The sequence below is a fragment of the Camelina sativa genome, chromosome 3 (genome assembly GCF_030686135.1).
Source record: "Camelina sativa cultivar CO46 ecotype springtype chromosome 3, ASM3068613v1".
NCBI classification, from domain to species: Eukaryota; Viridiplantae; Streptophyta; class Magnoliopsida; order Brassicales; family Brassicaceae; genus Camelina; species Camelina sativa.
Genome location: NC_141882.1, coordinates 1,901,928 through 1,921,106, shown reverse-complemented (window position 1 = coordinate 1,921,106; position 19,179 = coordinate 1,901,928). Strand labels below are relative to the sequence as shown.

Below are 19,179 nucleotides of genomic sequence, written 5' to 3'. Positions count from 1 at the left end.
ATATTTAAAAAAACTTTGGAAATTGTCAATAATTTTTTTCACAATTAATGCTTAATTTTTTTACGACACATAAACATTTTGAGAAAAATAGTTGTTTCATAAACACAGCTACCATGTGTTGGATGAGGCAACAACAATGTAAACCAACGATTAATTAGGTTTTTAGAGATTGAGATACTTAATTGGTGCATATAATTTTTAATTAATTGTGACGATGAAGGTTAGAAGCAAGACAACACCGACGATAGATTCAATTCTCTTTAATCCCAAATGTAATAATATCCAGGACAATAAAATAAAAAAGAAGATATGGTAAGAATATTGAGATCATGTAAGAGAATATATATAGAAGAAGCTACTTGATTAATTTGATCTTCTTGAATTACCGGTTAGAGGCTTAGAGCTAATATTATATCAAACTAAATAAATTCTTAAACGAAAGCTCTAAGCCCATTGGGCCTACTTGTCGTTAAAGCCTCATGTTCTATTCAAATAACCCGTTTTATAATAATTTATTATACTACACGATGCGATGCGTTTAGATGGCCGGTAATACTAGATTTGCAACTTAATTAGGTGACTACTAAAATAGCAAAACCACTTATCATAAGCATCATACGAGTTCTTGTTGACGAACCTCAAAGAATTTATATCATATAACTCCTGATTTGAAATCTTGAATCATGTTATTATGAAGTGACATTTTTTAATAACGATATATATTTTTTTTATCTCCAATGGACGTGGTATTCTCAGTTCTTCTCCCTACAAGATTGTGAGAAACTGAGAGTTAAAAAATGATTTCTAATCACGATTAAAGAAAACTGGTTCGGGTTGGGACCAAACCGGTTCGGTCTAATCGAGAGCCCATTTTTCCTAGCTATATTTTTGTGACTGATCTGTCATAAGACAACTTGTGTTTATATTTTTGTAAGGAACTGCTATCAGATACCCAATCCAAGAAAGGTTAATGCGACAAGAGGCCAAAAAAGTTACTTGAGAATATGGTCAAAATGGACAGTATGCAGACGCAACGGAACAGTTCTATGGAGAGACTACTATTTCGAGCATGACTCTGACAGGTGGACAACTAGGGAGGGATACACAGAAGAGTACTTATGACGAGGAGAGTTAATAACACACTACTCTGGCACACTGAGATTGGGGGGCTCACAAAAATAACTAGAAGAACAAAGTTTTTCAGTTATAACTCAACAAACAGGTTAGTTTACTAATTACTAGTTAGTTTACTAATTACTAGTTAGTATACAATTTAACTCGTTCTTTTGACAGTAATCATGCTTCTCAAATGACTTAGTTTAAGGGGAGGGAGAGTTATAAAAATAGGACAAGTATTCTAATGGTTCTTGTCTCGCTAGTTTGTGGTTTTCTGAATTACTACTAGTTTGTTTTGTTGTTGTTGTTGTTATAAAGGGCTTAGCAATCAGTTTCGCAATCAGGAAACTATATAGTTTTTCCAATATATTGGATACTGAAATGAAGTATTCTTTGTCAGTTTTTTTTTTTTTTTTTTTTTTTTTTGTCAACGTATTCTTTATCAGTTTTTTGGTCTTTGCTCTTTATTTCATTTTATCTGTCGCCCCATTCTTCCTCCTTATCTCGACCCCTACCCCCTCACGTCAATCCCACGAGCCTCTTATCCATTCTTATTTGATCACAGCAAGGGAGCAAGTCAAAATAGAAAAACTCACATTACTCTCTTATATGTCGACTTTCATGTGCTCTTGGCTATCTGGTCCTCTTTTCTTCACTTATTTATTAGTTTGCAACAACTATACATTGCTCATACTCAATTTCAAAACGTTCAAGATTTTATCATGCTGACTTTGAAGAGACTATTATTATTTGGTATGTTTACCAAGAATGAATCCATGTTATGACATGACGGCGATGATAGTCCAAACTACTAGGCTAGAAATCCACGGGTATATATTAGAAACTAGAATTCAATGGTTGAATATAATATATATGTGTCAATTAAGAACTATAAATTTGATTAACAAAGCAATAATAATCTAATAGTCTACAATAGTTGAAACGAATTATGAATTATGATTTCATTTTAATTCAGTACAAGACGGTAATTCAGTGGGAAATATGATGAATACTATACAGTATAAAATATTTCCAAAGCTTTAGAAGACTTATTTTTGAACAAAACAAATATATCGTCGCAATCAAAAAAGTCGTTGAAACTGAGTTTCAAAGTTTGAATGAATAAATTATGCAGTCTTCAACTAATGACGATCGAGTATTTGATTAATTGATTGTATCGCAAAAGATAGTTAAAGTGATTCTTTAATTATCCGATAGCTTTCCCTTACATTAGAGTTTGGCACTCATATATGCTATTCCTAATTCCTAGCTTAGAAGACGAAGACAATAAGTTTTGTGTGGTGCGGTGGCTAATAAAGGAATTACTACTACAATTATTGAAAGTATAGGGTAAATTACGTGACCACACTCACTAATCATCTTCTCTAATGCCCATAATCAATTTTTTTTTTTTTTTGCCTGATAAAACTTTCTGGGATTAATCAATTACGTACCAACCACCAGAAAATACAAAACAAAAATTGATCACCTCAGAAACATGGAAGAGGGTCCTATATATATTGATTAATGTGATTATACCCTTCCAAGACAACGTACTAAAGACTTCAGATCGATGGTAGAGTAAGTCTTCGGTGATGTGAAGTGAAACCAACCATGTTCGAAGAATCAAATTATTAAGTCATTTTGTTTTTTTCTCCAAGAATCAAAGTCATTCGGTGTGGACCATTTTCACAACTCTTCAAAATCTGTATATTAATTACGTACAAGGTTATGTTCTCTTCAGTTTTTCTTTGTAGTTTGTACATTAATTTCTTAAGTTTCAACAAAATCATTAGGTTGTATATTAATATACAATTTGTATATATGTTTTAAAGATTTTAAGCAGTAAATCATCTTGTTGTGATACGTTGACAAAGTCAAGAAGTTATCGTGGTGTATACATGTCTGTATTCTGACGAGTTAAACGAAAATATTTTGTTTTGAGGCTACAAATGATCAATTGATTACCTCATAAATAAAATTAATATATTATTGGAAGTAATATATATGATTGAGGGGATAACATCTTTTTTATTGGTAGATAATGTCTCTCAAATCAAATCTTGTACTTCTTTTCTTGTGGAAAGTTTTTAGCATATTAGATCAGATCCACACAAACAAATATCTACAAATCATAAAAGCTATACTTTAATTATGCTAAATGCTAAATAGTAAAATCCACGGCTACAAAAACTAAAGAAGTTAGAAACTCCGGAGTTTTGGGGAAAACAAAATTCGTGACTTTCGTGATTTAATTTCAAAGTGTTTGATAAATATAACAAAACTACATTCATGCCATATCAAAGGTAGCAACTACCAAACATTTTGGCTTTGGTTTATTAAGAGTTTAAGACTGCTTATATATATATATATATATATAGACGAGTATGCTATTACTATGACTATTGCAACATCTTTTCTAAAAAGTAAATATATTTTGATGCGTACACCCAAAGGTAACAATTTAGATAGAATTATTTAGAATAATACGTAAGAAATGTCAAAAGTCCAAAAATGAGAAAATCATGGAAAGGAAATAGGGAAGATAGAGTCATAATATCGACATAATCAGAGGTTTGAGTCGTTTGACTTCACATGTGCTTAAGCAAAAAGAGACTAGTCAACTTGTGTTAGATATAGTTCCGTACCTTTTATGTCGACATTCTCACGACATAATTTTAAATAGAAAAGAGTTTAAAAGCTCTTTTTATTTCAATGTTTATTAGATATAATTTTATTTTAATTATTTCACGAGAAAAACAGTTTCATAGTTGTTACACGTAGCATGTATGGACTGAACGTAGTCTTTCATACTTTTAAAAATCTAATCCCTAAAGATTCGTTTTCTCTTTTATTTCCCCTCCTTAAAGTAGCTCTCAACTATTTGTAATTTTTGTACAATGGCTGAGAAAATTAAAACAATATGTTCGATGACCGTATACACCTTTTTTTTTTAATTATTATTATCGATAAAAATACCATTTGTTGTTTTAGAATCTTATGAACATATTAAAAAAAAATATTACATATATCACATGGGCCATTTGGATTCATGACTCAATGATTGCGGATTATCGATTATAATTGATAATTATTTGTGTATGAATGGAGTTAAGCAAAAAAAAAATGATAGTTAGCAAAAAAAAATCTGAAACTTCTAGTAAGGTACTTTAAATTCAATTTTGGTGAATCGTTATTATTAATTTAAAATTATTCATGAAATAGATGATTACATGTTTATTCGTTTTTATTAAAAATTTAATTTTAAGGGACAAATAAATATATACCTAATTTTTTTCTTTCTTTTTTTTTTGGTCAAAAATTTGTTTCTTTCTATTTTTTATCTTTTCTTCTTAAAATTATGAAGTTAATCTTGTTTGAGTTCCCACAGAACCAAAAAGCATTAAATAATTAAAGCAAAACACACAAATATTGATATATATATATATATATAATTGCCATATAATAAATAAGTCTTCGATTAGAATATCACCTGTTCAGTTAAAGATATATATAGACGACACACACACTTTGAGATGTAAACGACGATCACTCCAATCTCCAATTCTCCACCCGTATTTTGTCCTTTCTTCTTCCAATTCTTCTCGTCAGCGTCGTCATCATCATCAAGAGATTTAGTACTCAACCCCCTTTGCAAAACCCTAATCGGTAAGATGAGAATCACACGTAACGTCAAGGTCTTACTCTTCTTCCTCTTCATCTCCCTCTTCCTCATCGCCGTATCCGCTGGCGAGTCAAAATGCGAGTGTTCGCACGAAGACGAGGAAGAAAACAAAGCCGGAGCTAACAAATACAAGATCGCCGCCATACCTTCCGTTCTCGTCGCCGGAGTTATCGGCGTTCTGTTCCCGTTACTCGGCAAATTCTTCCCGTCTCTGAGGCCGGAGACGACTCTCTTCTTCGTGACGAAAGCCTTCGCCGCCGGCGTAATCCTCGCGACGGGGTTTATGCATGTGTTGCCGGAAGGTTACGAGAAGCTGACGTCACCGTGTCTGAAAGGAGAAGCTTGGGAGTTTCCGTTCACAGGGTTTATCGCAATGGTCGCTGCGATTCTGACTCTCTCCGTTGATTCTTTTGCGACGTCGTATTTTCATAGATTACATTTCAAGACGTCCAAGAGGATTGGTGACGGTGAAGAACAACGCGGTGGCGGTGGAGACGATCTTGGGTTGCACGTGCATGCTCATGGTCACACGCACGGGATTGTTGGCGTGGAATCTGGTGATTCCGAGGTTCAGCTTCACCGGACTCGAGTTGTGGCTCAGGTATTTAATTAATTCAATTAGTTACTTTAATTTACCTCTATTTTTTTATTTTTATTTTTTTGTTTTGAGAAAAACAACATTATATATATTAGCCAATTATATATGTCACTTAATTTTCATTTAGCTACTTGTTTTTGTCGTAATTTTGGGTAATTTTGTCGATAACTTCCGTTAGAATTTGTTATATATACAAATCGTATATGTTTAACCAATCTTATTACAAGAGAAAATATATATTATTATTTTTATAGTATATATTTCTCTTTTACATTATTCCTATATTATATAAAAAAGTATACTACTACTCTACTACTAGTAGTTAATAGGTGCATGGATTTTTTGGTCCATGCGGGTAACATATTCTTTCGGAGAAATTTGACCACATATTCTGGTCCCCCCTAAAGATAAAGCCTGAAAAATCGACTCTCACTCTTTAATATAGTAATTTATTCCAAAAGTAACTGTTAATACGGTTTGTACCCTTTAATATAAGTTTAACGTAAAAAGTGAGTCAACTAAAATGTTGGGAAACCTGAAGTTAGATCAAGAGATGCAATCTTTTTGTGTGTATGTAACTAAGCATAAAAGTATGAGATACAATTATAGATGATGGTTCCATATATGAGTTTGCGTCCCTTTTCATCACCCTCTTTACGCAATTTTTAGCATGAAGATTCCAATATAGATTCCTAATCATTTTATGTAAAAGGTGAAGCTAACAACTACTCAATTTTAATAACAATTTATTAAAAATGTATAGGTGTTGGAAGTGGGAATAATAGTACACTCAGTGGTAATAGGAATATCACTTGGGGCATCACAAAGTCCAGACACTGCCAAAGCTCTCTTTGCTGCTTTAATGTTTCATCAATGCTTCGAAGGTCTTGGTCTTGGTGGTTGCATCGCCCAGGTAAACTATTCTCCTATCTTTGCTTTTCATTTTTTATTTTCACAATTCTTTTTCTATTTGCTATATTAAAGAATCATAGGATGTATATAAGGTGTATATATGTAGTATTCCTTGATATTATCTATTGAATTTTACATAAAATGTGTGCCGTCCATCTTTTCGGTTTTTTTTTGACTTATCCCTTCCACTTGCGAACTTCAAACACCGATTCCATTTTCAACTCTTGGCTTACACACACATCTGACTTTCTTCATTTATATATGTCTTCAATTAATCACAAGGAAACAAATTTTAAAATGTATAATATTTTTGACCATTATTGTTAGCTATAATGTAAAATGCATGCAGAAGTTGAACCTTTGTTGCTTTAATGGCTCTGAAAACATGTTTCACAAAATTTAATGTTTTGCAGACATTTGACTTTTCTTGGGGCAAAAAATCAAACATTTGACATGATAAGATAAAATAATCTAATCATGTCATATATAAAACTTGGAGAAAATAATAGTTATCATAAGCATATCTAAAATAATTTCATGTTTCTTCTAAACCGACGACATCTAAACATAATCATTTGGTTGATTAAATGACAATTTGCTTAATTGTGATTTTCTGATCATTTGAATTCTCATATATATATATATATATATATATATATTGCAGGGAAATTTCAATTGTATGTCAATTACAGTAATGTCGATATTTTTCTCTGTAACGACGCCGGTGGGAATAGCAGTCGGAATGGCAATTTTAAGCTCTTATAATGAGTCAAGCCCAACGGCACTGATCGTGCAGGGGGTCCTTAACGCTGCCTCTGCAGGCATCCTCATCTATATGTCTCTCGTAGACTTTCTCGCAGCAGATTTCATGCACCCAAAGATGCAATCTAACACTAGACTACAAATCATGGCCCATATCTCTCTTCTTGTTGGAGCCGGGATTATGTCACTTTTAGCTAAATGGGCTTAGAACGAATCGCCTGCATTAAAATACGTACAGTTTGTTATGCAAATGATGATATATAAATTATGGTACAAATCGCGAGATTACAAATTGCTAATGTTCACTTATAGTTCATAGTCTTGTTTATACGAATTATAAAAGTTTCATATATTATGACATAAGTTGGTTTAAAATTTTATTGTTTCATATTTTTCAGTTGGTTTATTGGTTGAAGAGAACATTCTAAAGTGTCTTAGCAAAATGTATGGTAAAAAAAATACAACGAAATAGTAGCAATTCGATTTTTAAAATATGTAAATGGGAAAAGTGGAAATCTATTATGGTATGTAAATTTCATATTTAATCATTTTGACTAAAATAAACAAATTAATGATGGAGGTTACAGTTGCCAGAATCTGATATTTAATAATAATTAAGAGATGGCCGAAGTAAATACTAAATACAACGAAAACGTTGACTGGTTGTTGAAAAAAAATAAACGTTTTGACTATTTTTAGAATATAATCAACTCATAAAATACTTTCTCTAGAGTCTATATATTGTAAATATTTGACAAGTCGAAGGAGGATTAGCTTATTCACTTTTCCATTTTAAGAACAAAGAAAATATATATAGGTTACAAACTTAATGTTTGACAAAAAAAAGGTTACAAACTTAATTAGATATCCCTGACAAAGGAAAAAAGCATAAAATAGGATATCTTTCTTTTGAAAAAAATATTTTACATTGTGCCTAGTTAGATAACAAATCTTTAAATATGATGTAGAGATCTTAACATTACTAATTTAGCTATCATTTACTTAACCACAAATGGATATATTCTAAAAAGAAATCATTATCCTTAAATCGCAATGGATAACGTCAGACCCAAAAAAGGAAAAACAAGATTTGTTGCAGAAATATTAATATAATTGTAGTAATTGACTGATAGATAAATATTACACAGTTAGAGATAGCTCAACAAACACGAGACCTTAATTGGATTAAAAAAAGCCAAAAACTAAAAACGTTTTTTAGTTAAAAAAATATTACAAAACATATATGTTTTTCTCTCTAATTCGACAGTGTTATCGTTCATCTTCGGCAGATAGAGATGATGGATCTTCTTCTTCTTCTTCTTCGACTTCGACTTACACCGTGATTGACACGCACGCGCGTATGACGAGGACGAATATCTTTCGAAGAGTGAACCGTTAGGCGCCGCTTTGGTTGGAGCGGAGAAGGTTCAAGCGGTGGCGGCCGTCTCTTTCTGCTATCTTGGAAGACGTATCAACCCCCGTCGTCTTCGCCAGGGAGACTAATCGTTCGTTTGGAAAAATTTTAGCCAGAGAAACGGCGTCGTACTCCCGCAGAGATCGTACGTCACTGAAGAGAGCCTGGTAATAAATATTTCATGATTTTTCTGTTTTTTTTTTTTTTTTTTTTTACTATCATCGAGATTTATACAATGCTATTGTTTTTAGTTATAGTTTTTTCAAATTGAGATTTTGTTCATCGCAATCGTTTTTTAAAAGATTTTCAATTTAATTAAATTGTTTTTTTTTAGTTATCAGCTAATATAGGGATTAATAGGATGTATGTGGACTAATTAATTAACTCACCACAGGATTGATTACAGGAGTAATGCATTATTTTTTCTTGAATGCAGGAGAGACACAATCACGTACCGTATAGCATCACCTGGTTTCGCTCCTTCTCCGTTCATGTATTGAAAGTGTCAAGTGTGTGTATTCATTCTTGTTCACCATCTACAATATTGTTTTAGTTTTTTCTTACATAGAACCTCCTTAACTCGAGAGAGAATTTCTATAATTCTTGTAGTTGATTTTATTAAACGTCACCGTTTTGCTATTTACCCGAGCAATGTGAACAGTTTATATGGCGTTAAAAGTTAAGAGCGGATTGCCAAGTCTTAATACAGATTCCGATTTTTTTTTTTTTTTTTTTTTCATTTAAAAGTTAGAAACACTAATCCAAGTTGATTTTTCCCCAAAAACAATAGTTGAAAATCGATCTCCTAACGATAAATATCTTATTTTGAACATCGATCTTCCTAACGATAGACGATAGATAGATGTCTTATCTTGTGTGTTCGGATTTTGGGGATTTCATGCGGATGATTTGACATTCATATTTTGTGTGTTCGGTAGAAGGTAAAATTAAACAAGTGACCGTTGTTTTGAGATAAAAGGAAAAAAATAACCTTTGTCGAAGAAAAAGGAAATTACAACAACGTACGTAACCAAACCGTAAAATTTCTTCTTTTTTTTTTTTTGTTGGTCTTCTTTTCTGAAGAAAACCCTAATCTTTTGCTTATAAAAATCTCAGAACCCTTTCTCTCATCAAAAGTGTTTCGCCTAAAAAGTCAGATCTTTCGATTCTTCCAATTGGCTTTAATCGATGGATGATCATTCCCAATTAACACGTACGTCTTTGCTCTCGAGTCTCGATCAAACCAACTCGATCTTGTTGCTCTTCCGGTCCAGATCGATATCGTTTCCTACAACTTCCACGACAATATATATCACCCCATCGATCGATGACTTCAATCAACCTCAGCCAAAATTTCAGTTCGTCGGTCCCCGAGACTATCTATGCTCTCCGACGACGTCATCAATCACACACCAGATCACTCTCTACGCTAGTCGATCGTTATCTTCAACAACGACAGACCCAAACCATCGTCCGTTACTCTAACTGCGATGCGTCTAAGTGGATGATCGATCAGAATCAGATACAGTTTTTTTTTTTTTTTTTAAATTCCTTTCTTAATTTTTTCTTCAATTTCTTTTTGATTATTAGAGAGATTTTTTTAAAAAAAAATTCCTATTTTATATTTTCCTCTCTAGATAACAAAATCTGAGTGTTTAGAGAGTCACGTGATGAGTGGACGTCATCAAGACGGTGGGCTTTAAAGTCTAGCTTTGACGATGGGCTTTCCTGTCTAGGCTCTCTTCTCACCGTACCTCCCATGGGTCTGGGCGCTACCTTGGTATTCTTTAATCCTTAGACCATGTGCAATGGGTGATTCTCACTAATATTAAAAATAAAAATAAATTTGGTGAGATTCTTAACTCACATATGGCATTTTCTATTAGTTTTATTTAAAATTTAAAACAAATATTAAATTATTAAATCTGTTAAGATAATATCTCTTACCACTTCATTTTTTTTTTCTTCAAAATAATGCTTTTAATTAAAATCACTTTTTAATTCACAATTTTTTTAACAATAATTAAAATTTTGGATTGATTTTGTATAACTCTATCTTCCATGACTATTGTTTTGTAGATTTACAGTCTTATAGTTTATTATATCTATTTATTTCTAATTGATCTTATTTCTGTTAGACAAGTGTCTTATAATATAACTTATCTTTTAATCCACTTGTCATAATACTACATAAAAAACATATTCGAAATTATATAATAAGATATATAAAAATAGGGTTACTTTATAGACCATTTCTATTTCTTTCTTGTTTGCCATATGTAAAACAAGAATCCTCTGGTTTTCATTTTAATGTTTGATATGAAGATATTTATCTAACTACTGGTTTTTTAGCTAACATAAACATTAAACATGAATCTTCTGATTTTAGCTAACATATATATTCAGTTTAATGTTTGATATATACCAAAAATTAAACATTTAGCCAGCTTCCACGTTAGCTAAAATCTAATCCAACTCTAGCCTTTATATATTAATCCATTTCACATAAGATTCTCAATTTCACAAATAACCTTTTTCCTTTCAATCTCTTAAAACAAGAAAAAAAAAAATAAACAAGACAAAAAAAAATTATAATAGAAAATGAAAGAGGGAAACAAAACGAAGACGAAAGGATGCTTCTACGTTACAATAGTAGTTTGCATTGTTTTGATCGTGGGCTTAGGCATCGTCGCTGGTTACGTCGGATTACAAGCCGATATTGCCCAACAAAATGTAAATATGTCTATTATATATTATATATATAGTCAACAAATGATTATGATGGTGATCGATGGTGATGATGATGATGATGATGATGATGATGATTATATATACTTTGTTTTTGGTATGTGGCAGGTGAAGCACAATAGGGTGTGGATGGTCGAGTGTAAAGCTCCAAGCAAAACAGCTTTTGTGTTAGGGATTATAGCACTGTCATGTTTGGCAGCAGCTCATGTCATTGCCAATGTGATCGGATGCTCTACCTCCAATCTATCAACACCCGGCGTCGGCGTCAGCGCCATAACTAATACGATCGCTACACAGTTCTACATAATATGCCTTGTTCTCAACTGGTAATAATTTTTAACACTCCTAAAACTCAGAATAGATGTCATGCATGAGAAAAGGGGAAGTTAATAGATTTGCTGTAATCTTATAGTTTATAGAGATATCATGAAATACATACCACTAAATATCATTACGTTTTTAGAAATAGAACAAATACATTTTTAAAAGTTTACAAAGCCTTCTTAATAAAGGTTTCACAAAAAGAACAAAGCCTTCTTAAAAATGATCATTCAAATGATGTATACAAGTAATATTCGTAAGCTTAGGAAGATTTTCATAAACTTTCCTAATCATTTAATTACTACAAAAAAAAAAGAAACGAAATATTTATTAGAATGCATTTTTAAAATATCAATTTACCACAAAATTAATAACATTAATTAATCAAACATGTCAATAATGATGCATATGATGAGAAAATTAATCAAAAGGTTTAATCAGTATTGAATCATTACACAGGGTACGGTTGTTTCAAGATTAAACATTCTATAGCGTATTCAACCCAGTTACATTTGTTAAAAGCTCTTGAATGAATGAAATATGAATTCTGGATTAAAATTTCAGACAATGTTGGTTGAGAACAGGATCGTAGGAATCGCTGGAGCGGTGTTACTTGCGATGGGGATATGGTCAAACAGAGAGTCAAGATCAAAATGTGGATTCACAAACAAATATTTTCTATCTTTTGGAGCCAAGGTGTGTTTCGTTCATGCCATTGCCTCTGTCATTTATTACTTATCGTCTGTCGTAGCTAAATAATGTTGAAGTTAATTTGTGAATTGGTCGTATATATCATAGACTTTCGCAATTCCGTTTCTTTTGTAAAGAAATCGAAATCTCTTTCTTATTTTATAATAATTCGTGTAACAAAGATAACAGAAGCTAGATAACTTAAATAAGATGTTCAAGAATTCTGTGAATACTTGTGATTGTCGTACTAGTTACTATACGAACTAAAAGAAAGAAAGAAAAAAACTTATGGCTATGACGTGGGCATATATAGTGAAATTTCACGTGGAAAATGTTAAATATAGTGTAAAATTTGAATTTTGGTGAAATTTTCTTCAAAAATGATTTATGAATTAAGCTAGAAGGGAAATACAAGAGATGGATAAAGGTGAAGTTTAATTTCTTCAAGATCAGATTGAGGAAGAACGTCGTCGGAGTTTTTGAATTCTCGAGGCTCTCCTCGTTTGGTTCTAAATTTCTTGTGTTATTACTTATTTACTTGGTTCCTGATTTTTTTAGTAAAGACGATAAATATAAAAAATTAAGCTAGAAGGGAAAATACAAGAGATGGATAAAGATGAAATAGAAGGATAAAACGTTAGTTGCCCAAAAAAAAAAAAAAAGAAGGATAAAAAGTTATAATTGTGAGATTCAAAATTGATTAATTATATTTAGACTCGAAAATTAAAGATCTTTCTAACAAATCTTATTCTAATTAAATTTCAAACTTGAAAAATCGAAATTTTCGCAGATAGATTCGCTTTTTCCGTCACATACAAAAAAAAGTTTCCATTTAATAATCCTATCTGGCATCCAAAAACCCTAGCATGCAAACTGAACATCCCGATGAATATGCATTCATACCATATGACATCATTATTTACCACGTGTAACAGTAAACTTTAGTATAAATTAAGAAACAGAAGCTATAGTAGATCTCAAAACTACAATGTGTTTCTTTCAGACGTAGAGAGATCTCAAAATCTCATACTGTTCGTCTCCTTTTTTTTTTTTTTTTTTTTTTGTTTTTTTAATTAAGTGCAAATATGGGATCACCATTGTGCGATCATTTGGCTAGGCTTTGTCTTCAATGTGACTGGAAGTTACACTATGAGACTGTGGAAAATCACAATGAGTCGCGGATTCCATTGTGTAACTATTGCGTTTCCGAGACCGCTGTTGTCCAGTGCCTTGATAAAGGGTTGAGCCTATGCCAAACATGCGTTTTAAACCCTAATATCTTGTCACGTTTTTTTCTTCTTCAAAACGGTTCCAATTATAATTCGGCATATAATTGTCTTGATTTTGATTCCTCTTCCTCGTCTTGTTCATCTTCTTTTGTTGATCGCAATTGGCCATTGTCCCATGGTTCCTTACCTCTCTTTAACGAGGACTCGTCATCATCTTTTGAATTCTTTCAAAGAAACGAAAATTATACAAAGAATAGTTATAGTGATCAACAAGTGCCGATGCTTCGGCCCGGTTGTTTGGACATTCCTAAGGTAGTGTATACTAATAATTGTGTTGTCCTTTTTTAAAGAGGGTTCTTGTATGATTATGATGATTTATTTGATTTATATGCTTGTTTAGCTCTATTCATTCAATGTTTCTTCTGTGTCACTTTACGCAGGATAGTTCATACTCAGGCTTCAATGGCTACGAAACTAAAGAAGATATAGAAAATGTTTTTCTGAACGGTTTTGATGTCGACGAGGCGGTATTAAAAGAATATGACCCCAATGAAGATTTGATCCTAACTGATCAACTAATCGATGAATTAACGAAGCACAATCCAGAGACCACGTCGACCAAGGTATTAACAAACATCAATTCAATTCTGTCGGTTTTGATTAACTTCATTGTCGACTTATTTTTTGTTTTTTTTTTTTTTTTTTTTTATAGATTATATCATCTTCATCATCGGGTATGTCATCGGTTATACATAAAGATTACACCATTGAAGCTTTGGCTAATGCAAGCTCTCAAGATTACTATATAAATCAAATGATTGATGCAAAAGCAAAGGAAGAGTCCAATAATGTTGCAATATTCCCTAACGTTCTTGTTCAACTTGACTGTGGACAATCGCAGTTGATTCTAACCGATGAGATGTTACCATGGGAGAATCAAATACCTGTTGAAAGATATACTCCGGAAGCTCGAGAAGAGGCGAAGAAGAGATATTTCGAAAAGAAGAAGAAACGCAAGTAGGTATTATATCACATGAAAATTATATGAAATATAACTCCATGCCAAGTGTATACGTACTTACAAGTTCAAATTAATAACAAAATGCAGGTTTGGGAAGCAAATTAGATATGAATCTCGAAAATCTACAGCTGATACGAAGAGACGAATGAAAGGAAGATTTACAAAAGCTGGTGCAGAGTATGATTATGACCCAGGCACGAGCTAATTATATTTAGAAAGGGACTAATAAAATCATGAGCTAATGACAAACCAAGCTCAATTTTGAGACACCAATAAAGAAAATAAAGAGATTTGCAATCATATGACCATCATCACATCTTTTTGTTGTTGTTCATAATGTTTATCCACCAAGGGTCTGTTGTTGTTCAGTGGTTCCGTCTGGTTGGTCGACTGCAAACGCTTGAAGACTGCAAAAGTCACTGAGAGGTCAAAAACGATCTCGACTAGTATTGGTTCGATTCTAGAGATTATTTCGGAGTTTATATTATTTCTTTCTTTTAATAAAATTAGACTTCTTACGAAGCACGATATATTACTAAAAACCTTCGTTAGACTCTAACCGGTACCGGAAGTCAATAGGTTCAGTTTGTGTTTTTTTTTTGAAAATAGGTTCAGTTTGTGTTGGAGTTGGTTATCAAGGACTTAAACTACATTTTTTTTTTCGTCATTGGGCGACTTAAACTACATTATTCTTCACTATTTATTTTTTTTCAAAATATAAATCAATATATGGACGTAGAATATTGTTAAGCAGATAATAGTCGTTTGGCGAAGAAGCAAGACGAAAAACAAAAACAAAACTAGAAAAAACAGGGGAGTGTCCACGTACGTGAGTCAGTCAGTAGTATCTTAACCACGTCTTTTGCAAATTAAAGATACGTATTCATGGCATTTTTCACTTTTCCTAGCAAGTTCTTTAATCATTTGTCACGAAACAAAATTAAACCATGTCTTAGAAATATATTAATAGCATCCCTTATGGCTCGGATCTTGTGACACTGCACATGTTGTGGGCAGCAAAATTTACGTTACTAAACGTTGCTTGTTTCATATTTTCTGAATATTTAATTGTGTAAAGTATATACTATGCTCTTACATTTAACAAGCACAATAATAAAATTAAAAGCAAGCCTTATTGGACTAGTCGGATTTGTAATCTTACAATTGACTCAAATAAAATTAGGAACACAATTACTAAACATTAATTAAATATATATGTTTGTTAACTAACATATCATAAGAAATACAGTATGTATCTTGTTGTGACCAAAAGCAGGAAAAAAATCTATTATCATGACCAAAAACAAATAATAAACTCTACTGTTTATTTTTATTAAATAAAAATGCCTCTATTGTAAATAAAAATCGCTTTCTTGTTAAATAGAAAATCTGTATTGTTGTATGGAAAATTAAATTTATTTGTGAATAATTTGACACGCGTCAAGTAATAAATCCATTACCCAAAATAAAATCATCTCCAATTTAAGATGTGCATTACTTCAAATTGAGAAAATTGACAAAGTGGAGAAACAACTAACGTAAGAGTCCATAAAGACTCCAACACTCTCCAATTAGATTTTCTAAATACGACTAATTTAATAAACTCTTTCTTTATTTAATTACGCCTTAGCTTCCGTGCCTAATCACAACTAGTTAGGCACCATTAACTCCTTACACTAAAACCATTTTTTAACATGACTCCATTACTCTCCCTCTAATCAACCTTCCTCCTCCGCCGCCGCTACGGCCTATACCAACCGTGACCACCACTATAAATTAGTGTACCCACCGTCCTATCATAATCTGTTTTAAGATCTTACCTTTCCCATATTATATATATATATATAGGTAATATACCAAAATTTATCCTTCTTCAAATAGATATTTTGTCTCTGTCGAACCGTAAAGAAATGTGTCTTCCATTTCGACCGGTATCCAAAACCCATTCTTTCTCGTCTTCTTCTTCCACTATCGCAACACGTATGATAAATTGCATACTACTTTTCGCATTCATTTTCTTGGTCTACCTCCTCATCTCCGCCTCAAGGCTTCAATCTAAAACCTCAATTCATGCCTACTTCTCATCTTCTGATCAAGATCAATCCAAGAGCCTAACAAAAATCAACCACATCGTCTTTGGGTTAGGCTCAAGCACGAACTCGTGGCCTGCGCGTAGAGAATACGTTAAGCTTTGGTGGGATGCTCAGAAAATGAGAGGCTGCGTCTTCGTTGACCACCCCTTGTCGTCTTCGGAGAACCACACAGATTCTGATCTCCTTCCTCCGATTTGTATTTCCCAAGATACTTCTCGGTTCAGGTAAATAACTTTAACTTTACTTTCATCATCGACTAAAATAGGTATGGCTTCTTATTACTAGTTTTAATCAGATACAGTACTATTTGTTGTAACGTCTATTTTTTATGTAACGTATATTGATTTTACAAAATTTTAATATACTATAATTATATAAATTTCATTTTTTTTGTTGTTGTAATTTTGTAAATTCAACGTTATTATTATATAAACAGGTACACTTGGAGAGGTGGTGACAGAAACGCGATCCGAATTGCGCGGTGCGTTCTAGAAACTGTCAGGCTATTCAACGCTTCCTCAGAAGAGGTAAGATGGTACGTGTTTGGAGACGACGACACAATATTCATCCCAGAAAACCTCGCTCGAACGCTATCCAAATACGACCACACATCATGGTACTACATAGGATCGAACTCAGAGACTTATCAGCAGAACTCGATATTCGGACACGACATGGCTTTTGGCGGTGGAGGGTTTGCTTTAAGCAGCTCATTGGCTAATGTTTTAGCTAGAAACTTTGATTCTTGTATCGAACGGTATCCACATTTGTACGGAGGAGACTCTAGGGTTCATGTTTGTGTGCTCGAGCTTGGAGTTCAATTGTCTCGTGAGCCTGGCTTCCATCAGGTTTTAATTTTTCTTTTCTATTTCAATACTTATTACCAGTAACTGTTTTCAAAAGTTTATTATTATTATTATTATCTTTTTTTTTTAAAGCAGTTTGATGTGAGAGGAAATGCATTGGGATTATTGACATCACATTCAACGAGACCGTTGGTGTCACTACACCACATGGCTCACATTGACCCAATCTTTCCAAACTCAACCACTTTCTCCGCCGTCCGCCACCTCTTCTCCGCTGTAGAATTCGACCCTCTCCGTATATTTCAACTTTCCGTTTGCTACGACCGTTGGTACTCTTGGACCATCTCCGTTTCCTGGGGCTATACTGTTCAGGTTTTTTTTTTTTTTTTTTGAATTGATCGGTTTGAGAATTAAGTTGTGTGAATTTTCATGACTCCGGTAACCTAATGTTATAATTATTAAATCAAATTAATTACTATTATTTTTGTTTTGAATGTTAGATTGATAGTAGGCATTTGTTATTACCGAATGCTTTGCGGACACAAGAGACGTTCCGGCCGTGGGGACAATCCGGATACACATTCAACACAAGAGAGATTCATCCTGATCCTTGCCAAAGACCTGTCACTTTCTACATGCAACATGTTTCTTCTAGTCGCCATAATGGAACCATTGAAAGTGTTTACACGCAAGCTTATGAGAATTGCACCTACGATCCCATTACGTCGCCTCGCAAAATCCAAGAGATTAGAGTGTTTTCAAAAAGACTCGATCTCGATATCAGACAAGTAATTCATTCCATCTTTTTTCTTCTTCTTTTCTTTGAGGGAAAAAGTACAAATAGTTTGATGGTGAAATTTGATTATATTTAGAATTACGTAGCGACTTTTTTAAAATAGCACCATAAATATGTAGTATTTCATTTAGTTTTTTTTTACTACTACTTCCTTACTTTGATATAAGTTTGTTAATCTGAACTAAAGTATTTTTTGGATGTGGTAGTTGAAGGCTCCCAGAAGGCAGTGTTGTGAAATTTTACCTACTTCTTCCACTGGTGGCAAAGTAATGGAAATTGGACTACGAGAGTGCAAAGAGGATGAGCTCATCTATATGCATCCCTAGCTATAATTTCACCGTAACTATATATATACACTATACTTTTTTCGGTATTACCATCCCAACCAACAAATTAGTTTTAGTTCATATACTACTCATAGTACTCAAAATTAATATATGTTGTTAAGTGGCTGGTTGCCTTTCAGCTTTTGAGGGCTTTAATTTGTAGTTACACATTTTTGATATATTCACCGGTCGTAAAAATTTCTGGAATATATATATATATATATATTCATATATATGATCATATTAATATGCAAGCAAAAAAAAATGATTATATATATGTTTGTAAGATATGAAATTGTTAAAAATTAAAAATCTTATATAGGTGTTTTGACTGGTAGAAAAGATATTTGAATGGTAGGAGAAGAATCATTGAAACACATCGGAACTGTAATATTGGACAAAATAACAAATTCCAGAGTATTCTTTTTAAGGATGACTCAGTCACTCAACAACTAACAAACTAACTAACATATGTTTTCTTTTTAATTTCTCTCATGAAAATTGTTATACTAGGTTACAACATGCAATTATAATTTTGGTGAGTTAATTTTCTTATAATAAACCGGGTAATTGAGTGGTACACGTCCCAATTATAAACCGGGTAATTGCGTGGAACCCGGCCGAATCTGGATCCCTGAAAACTAGATAGATATCTAAGTCCA

At 32.7% G+C, this 19,179-nt stretch overlaps 4 protein-coding genes and 1 long non-coding RNA gene across 10 annotated transcripts; all 5 read left to right on the top strand.

Annotated features, from left to right (window-relative positions):
* The first annotated feature begins 4,429 nt into the window (after positions 1–4,429).
* Positions 4,430–7,448, top strand: LOC104763168 (zinc transporter 5). The gene is made up of 3 exons (XM_010486577.3): positions 4,430–5,402; positions 6,163–6,312; positions 6,976–7,448. Exons 1-3 carry the CDS (start codon positions 4,791–4,793, stop codon positions 7,279–7,281), a joined length of 1,068 nt encoding a protein of 355 aa, XP_010484879.1. The 5' UTR covers positions 4,430–4,790; the 3' UTR covers positions 7,282–7,448.
* Positions 7,449–8,229: 781 nt separating this feature from the next.
* LOC147946503 (uncharacterized) lies at positions 8,230–9,215 on the top strand. Its single transcript, XR_015586663.1, has 2 exons — positions 8,230–8,654; positions 8,924–9,215. It is a non-coding gene; the product is annotated as an uncharacterized LOC147946503 (long non-coding RNA).
* A 415-nt stretch (positions 9,216–9,630) lies between these two features.
* Positions 9,631–12,478, top strand: LOC104763160 (protein DESIGUAL 4-like). 2 transcript variants are annotated; one of them, XM_087497768.1, is made up of 3 exons: positions 9,631–10,267; positions 11,344–11,561; positions 12,141–12,478. In XM_087497768.1, the coding sequence occupies exons 1-3, from the start codon at positions 10,247–10,249 to the stop codon at positions 12,313–12,315; spliced, it is 414 nt and encodes a 137-aa protein (XP_087353894.1). In that variant the 5' UTR covers positions 9,631–10,246; the 3' UTR covers positions 12,316–12,478. The 2 variants fall into 2 exon arrangements, with proteins under 2 accessions (XP_087353894.1, XP_010484871.1); XM_010486569.3 differs by having other exon boundaries at positions 10,016–11,220.
* An 808-nt stretch (positions 12,479–13,286) lies between these two features.
* Positions 13,287–15,163, top strand: LOC104763152 (uncharacterized). Of its 4 annotated transcripts, none has more exons than XR_015586661.1 (5): positions 13,310–13,787; positions 13,916–14,098; positions 14,188–14,209; positions 14,377–14,492; positions 14,584–14,884. XR_015586661.1 is itself a non-coding variant. In XM_010486562.3 (4 exons), exons 1-4 carry the CDS (start codon positions 13,332–13,334, stop codon positions 14,699–14,701), a joined length of 1,062 nt encoding a protein of 353 aa, XP_010484864.3. In that variant the 5' UTR covers positions 13,287–13,331; the 3' UTR covers positions 14,702–15,163. The 4 variants fall into 4 exon arrangements, 2 of the variants coding, with proteins under 2 accessions (XP_010484864.3, XP_087351065.1); XR_015586662.1 differs by having other exon boundaries at positions 14,377–14,496; XM_010486562.3 differs by having other exon boundaries at positions 13,287–13,787; positions 14,188–14,492; positions 14,584–15,163.
* An 848-nt stretch (positions 15,164–16,011) lies between these two features.
* LOC104763147 (uncharacterized) lies at positions 16,012–18,715 on the top strand. 2 transcript variants are annotated; one of them, XM_087497763.1, is made up of 5 exons: positions 16,012–16,813; positions 17,026–17,437; positions 17,531–17,767; positions 17,896–18,183; positions 18,398–18,715. In XM_087497763.1, exons 1-5 carry the CDS (start codon positions 16,407–16,409, stop codon positions 18,515–18,517), a joined length of 1,464 nt encoding a protein of 487 aa, XP_087353889.1. In that variant the 5' UTR covers positions 16,012–16,406; the 3' UTR covers positions 18,518–18,715. The 2 variants fall into 2 exon arrangements, with proteins under 2 accessions (XP_087353889.1, XP_087353887.1); XM_087497761.1 differs by having other exon boundaries at positions 16,079–16,813; positions 17,528–17,767.
* The last annotated feature ends 464 nt before the right edge of the window (positions 18,716–19,179 follow it).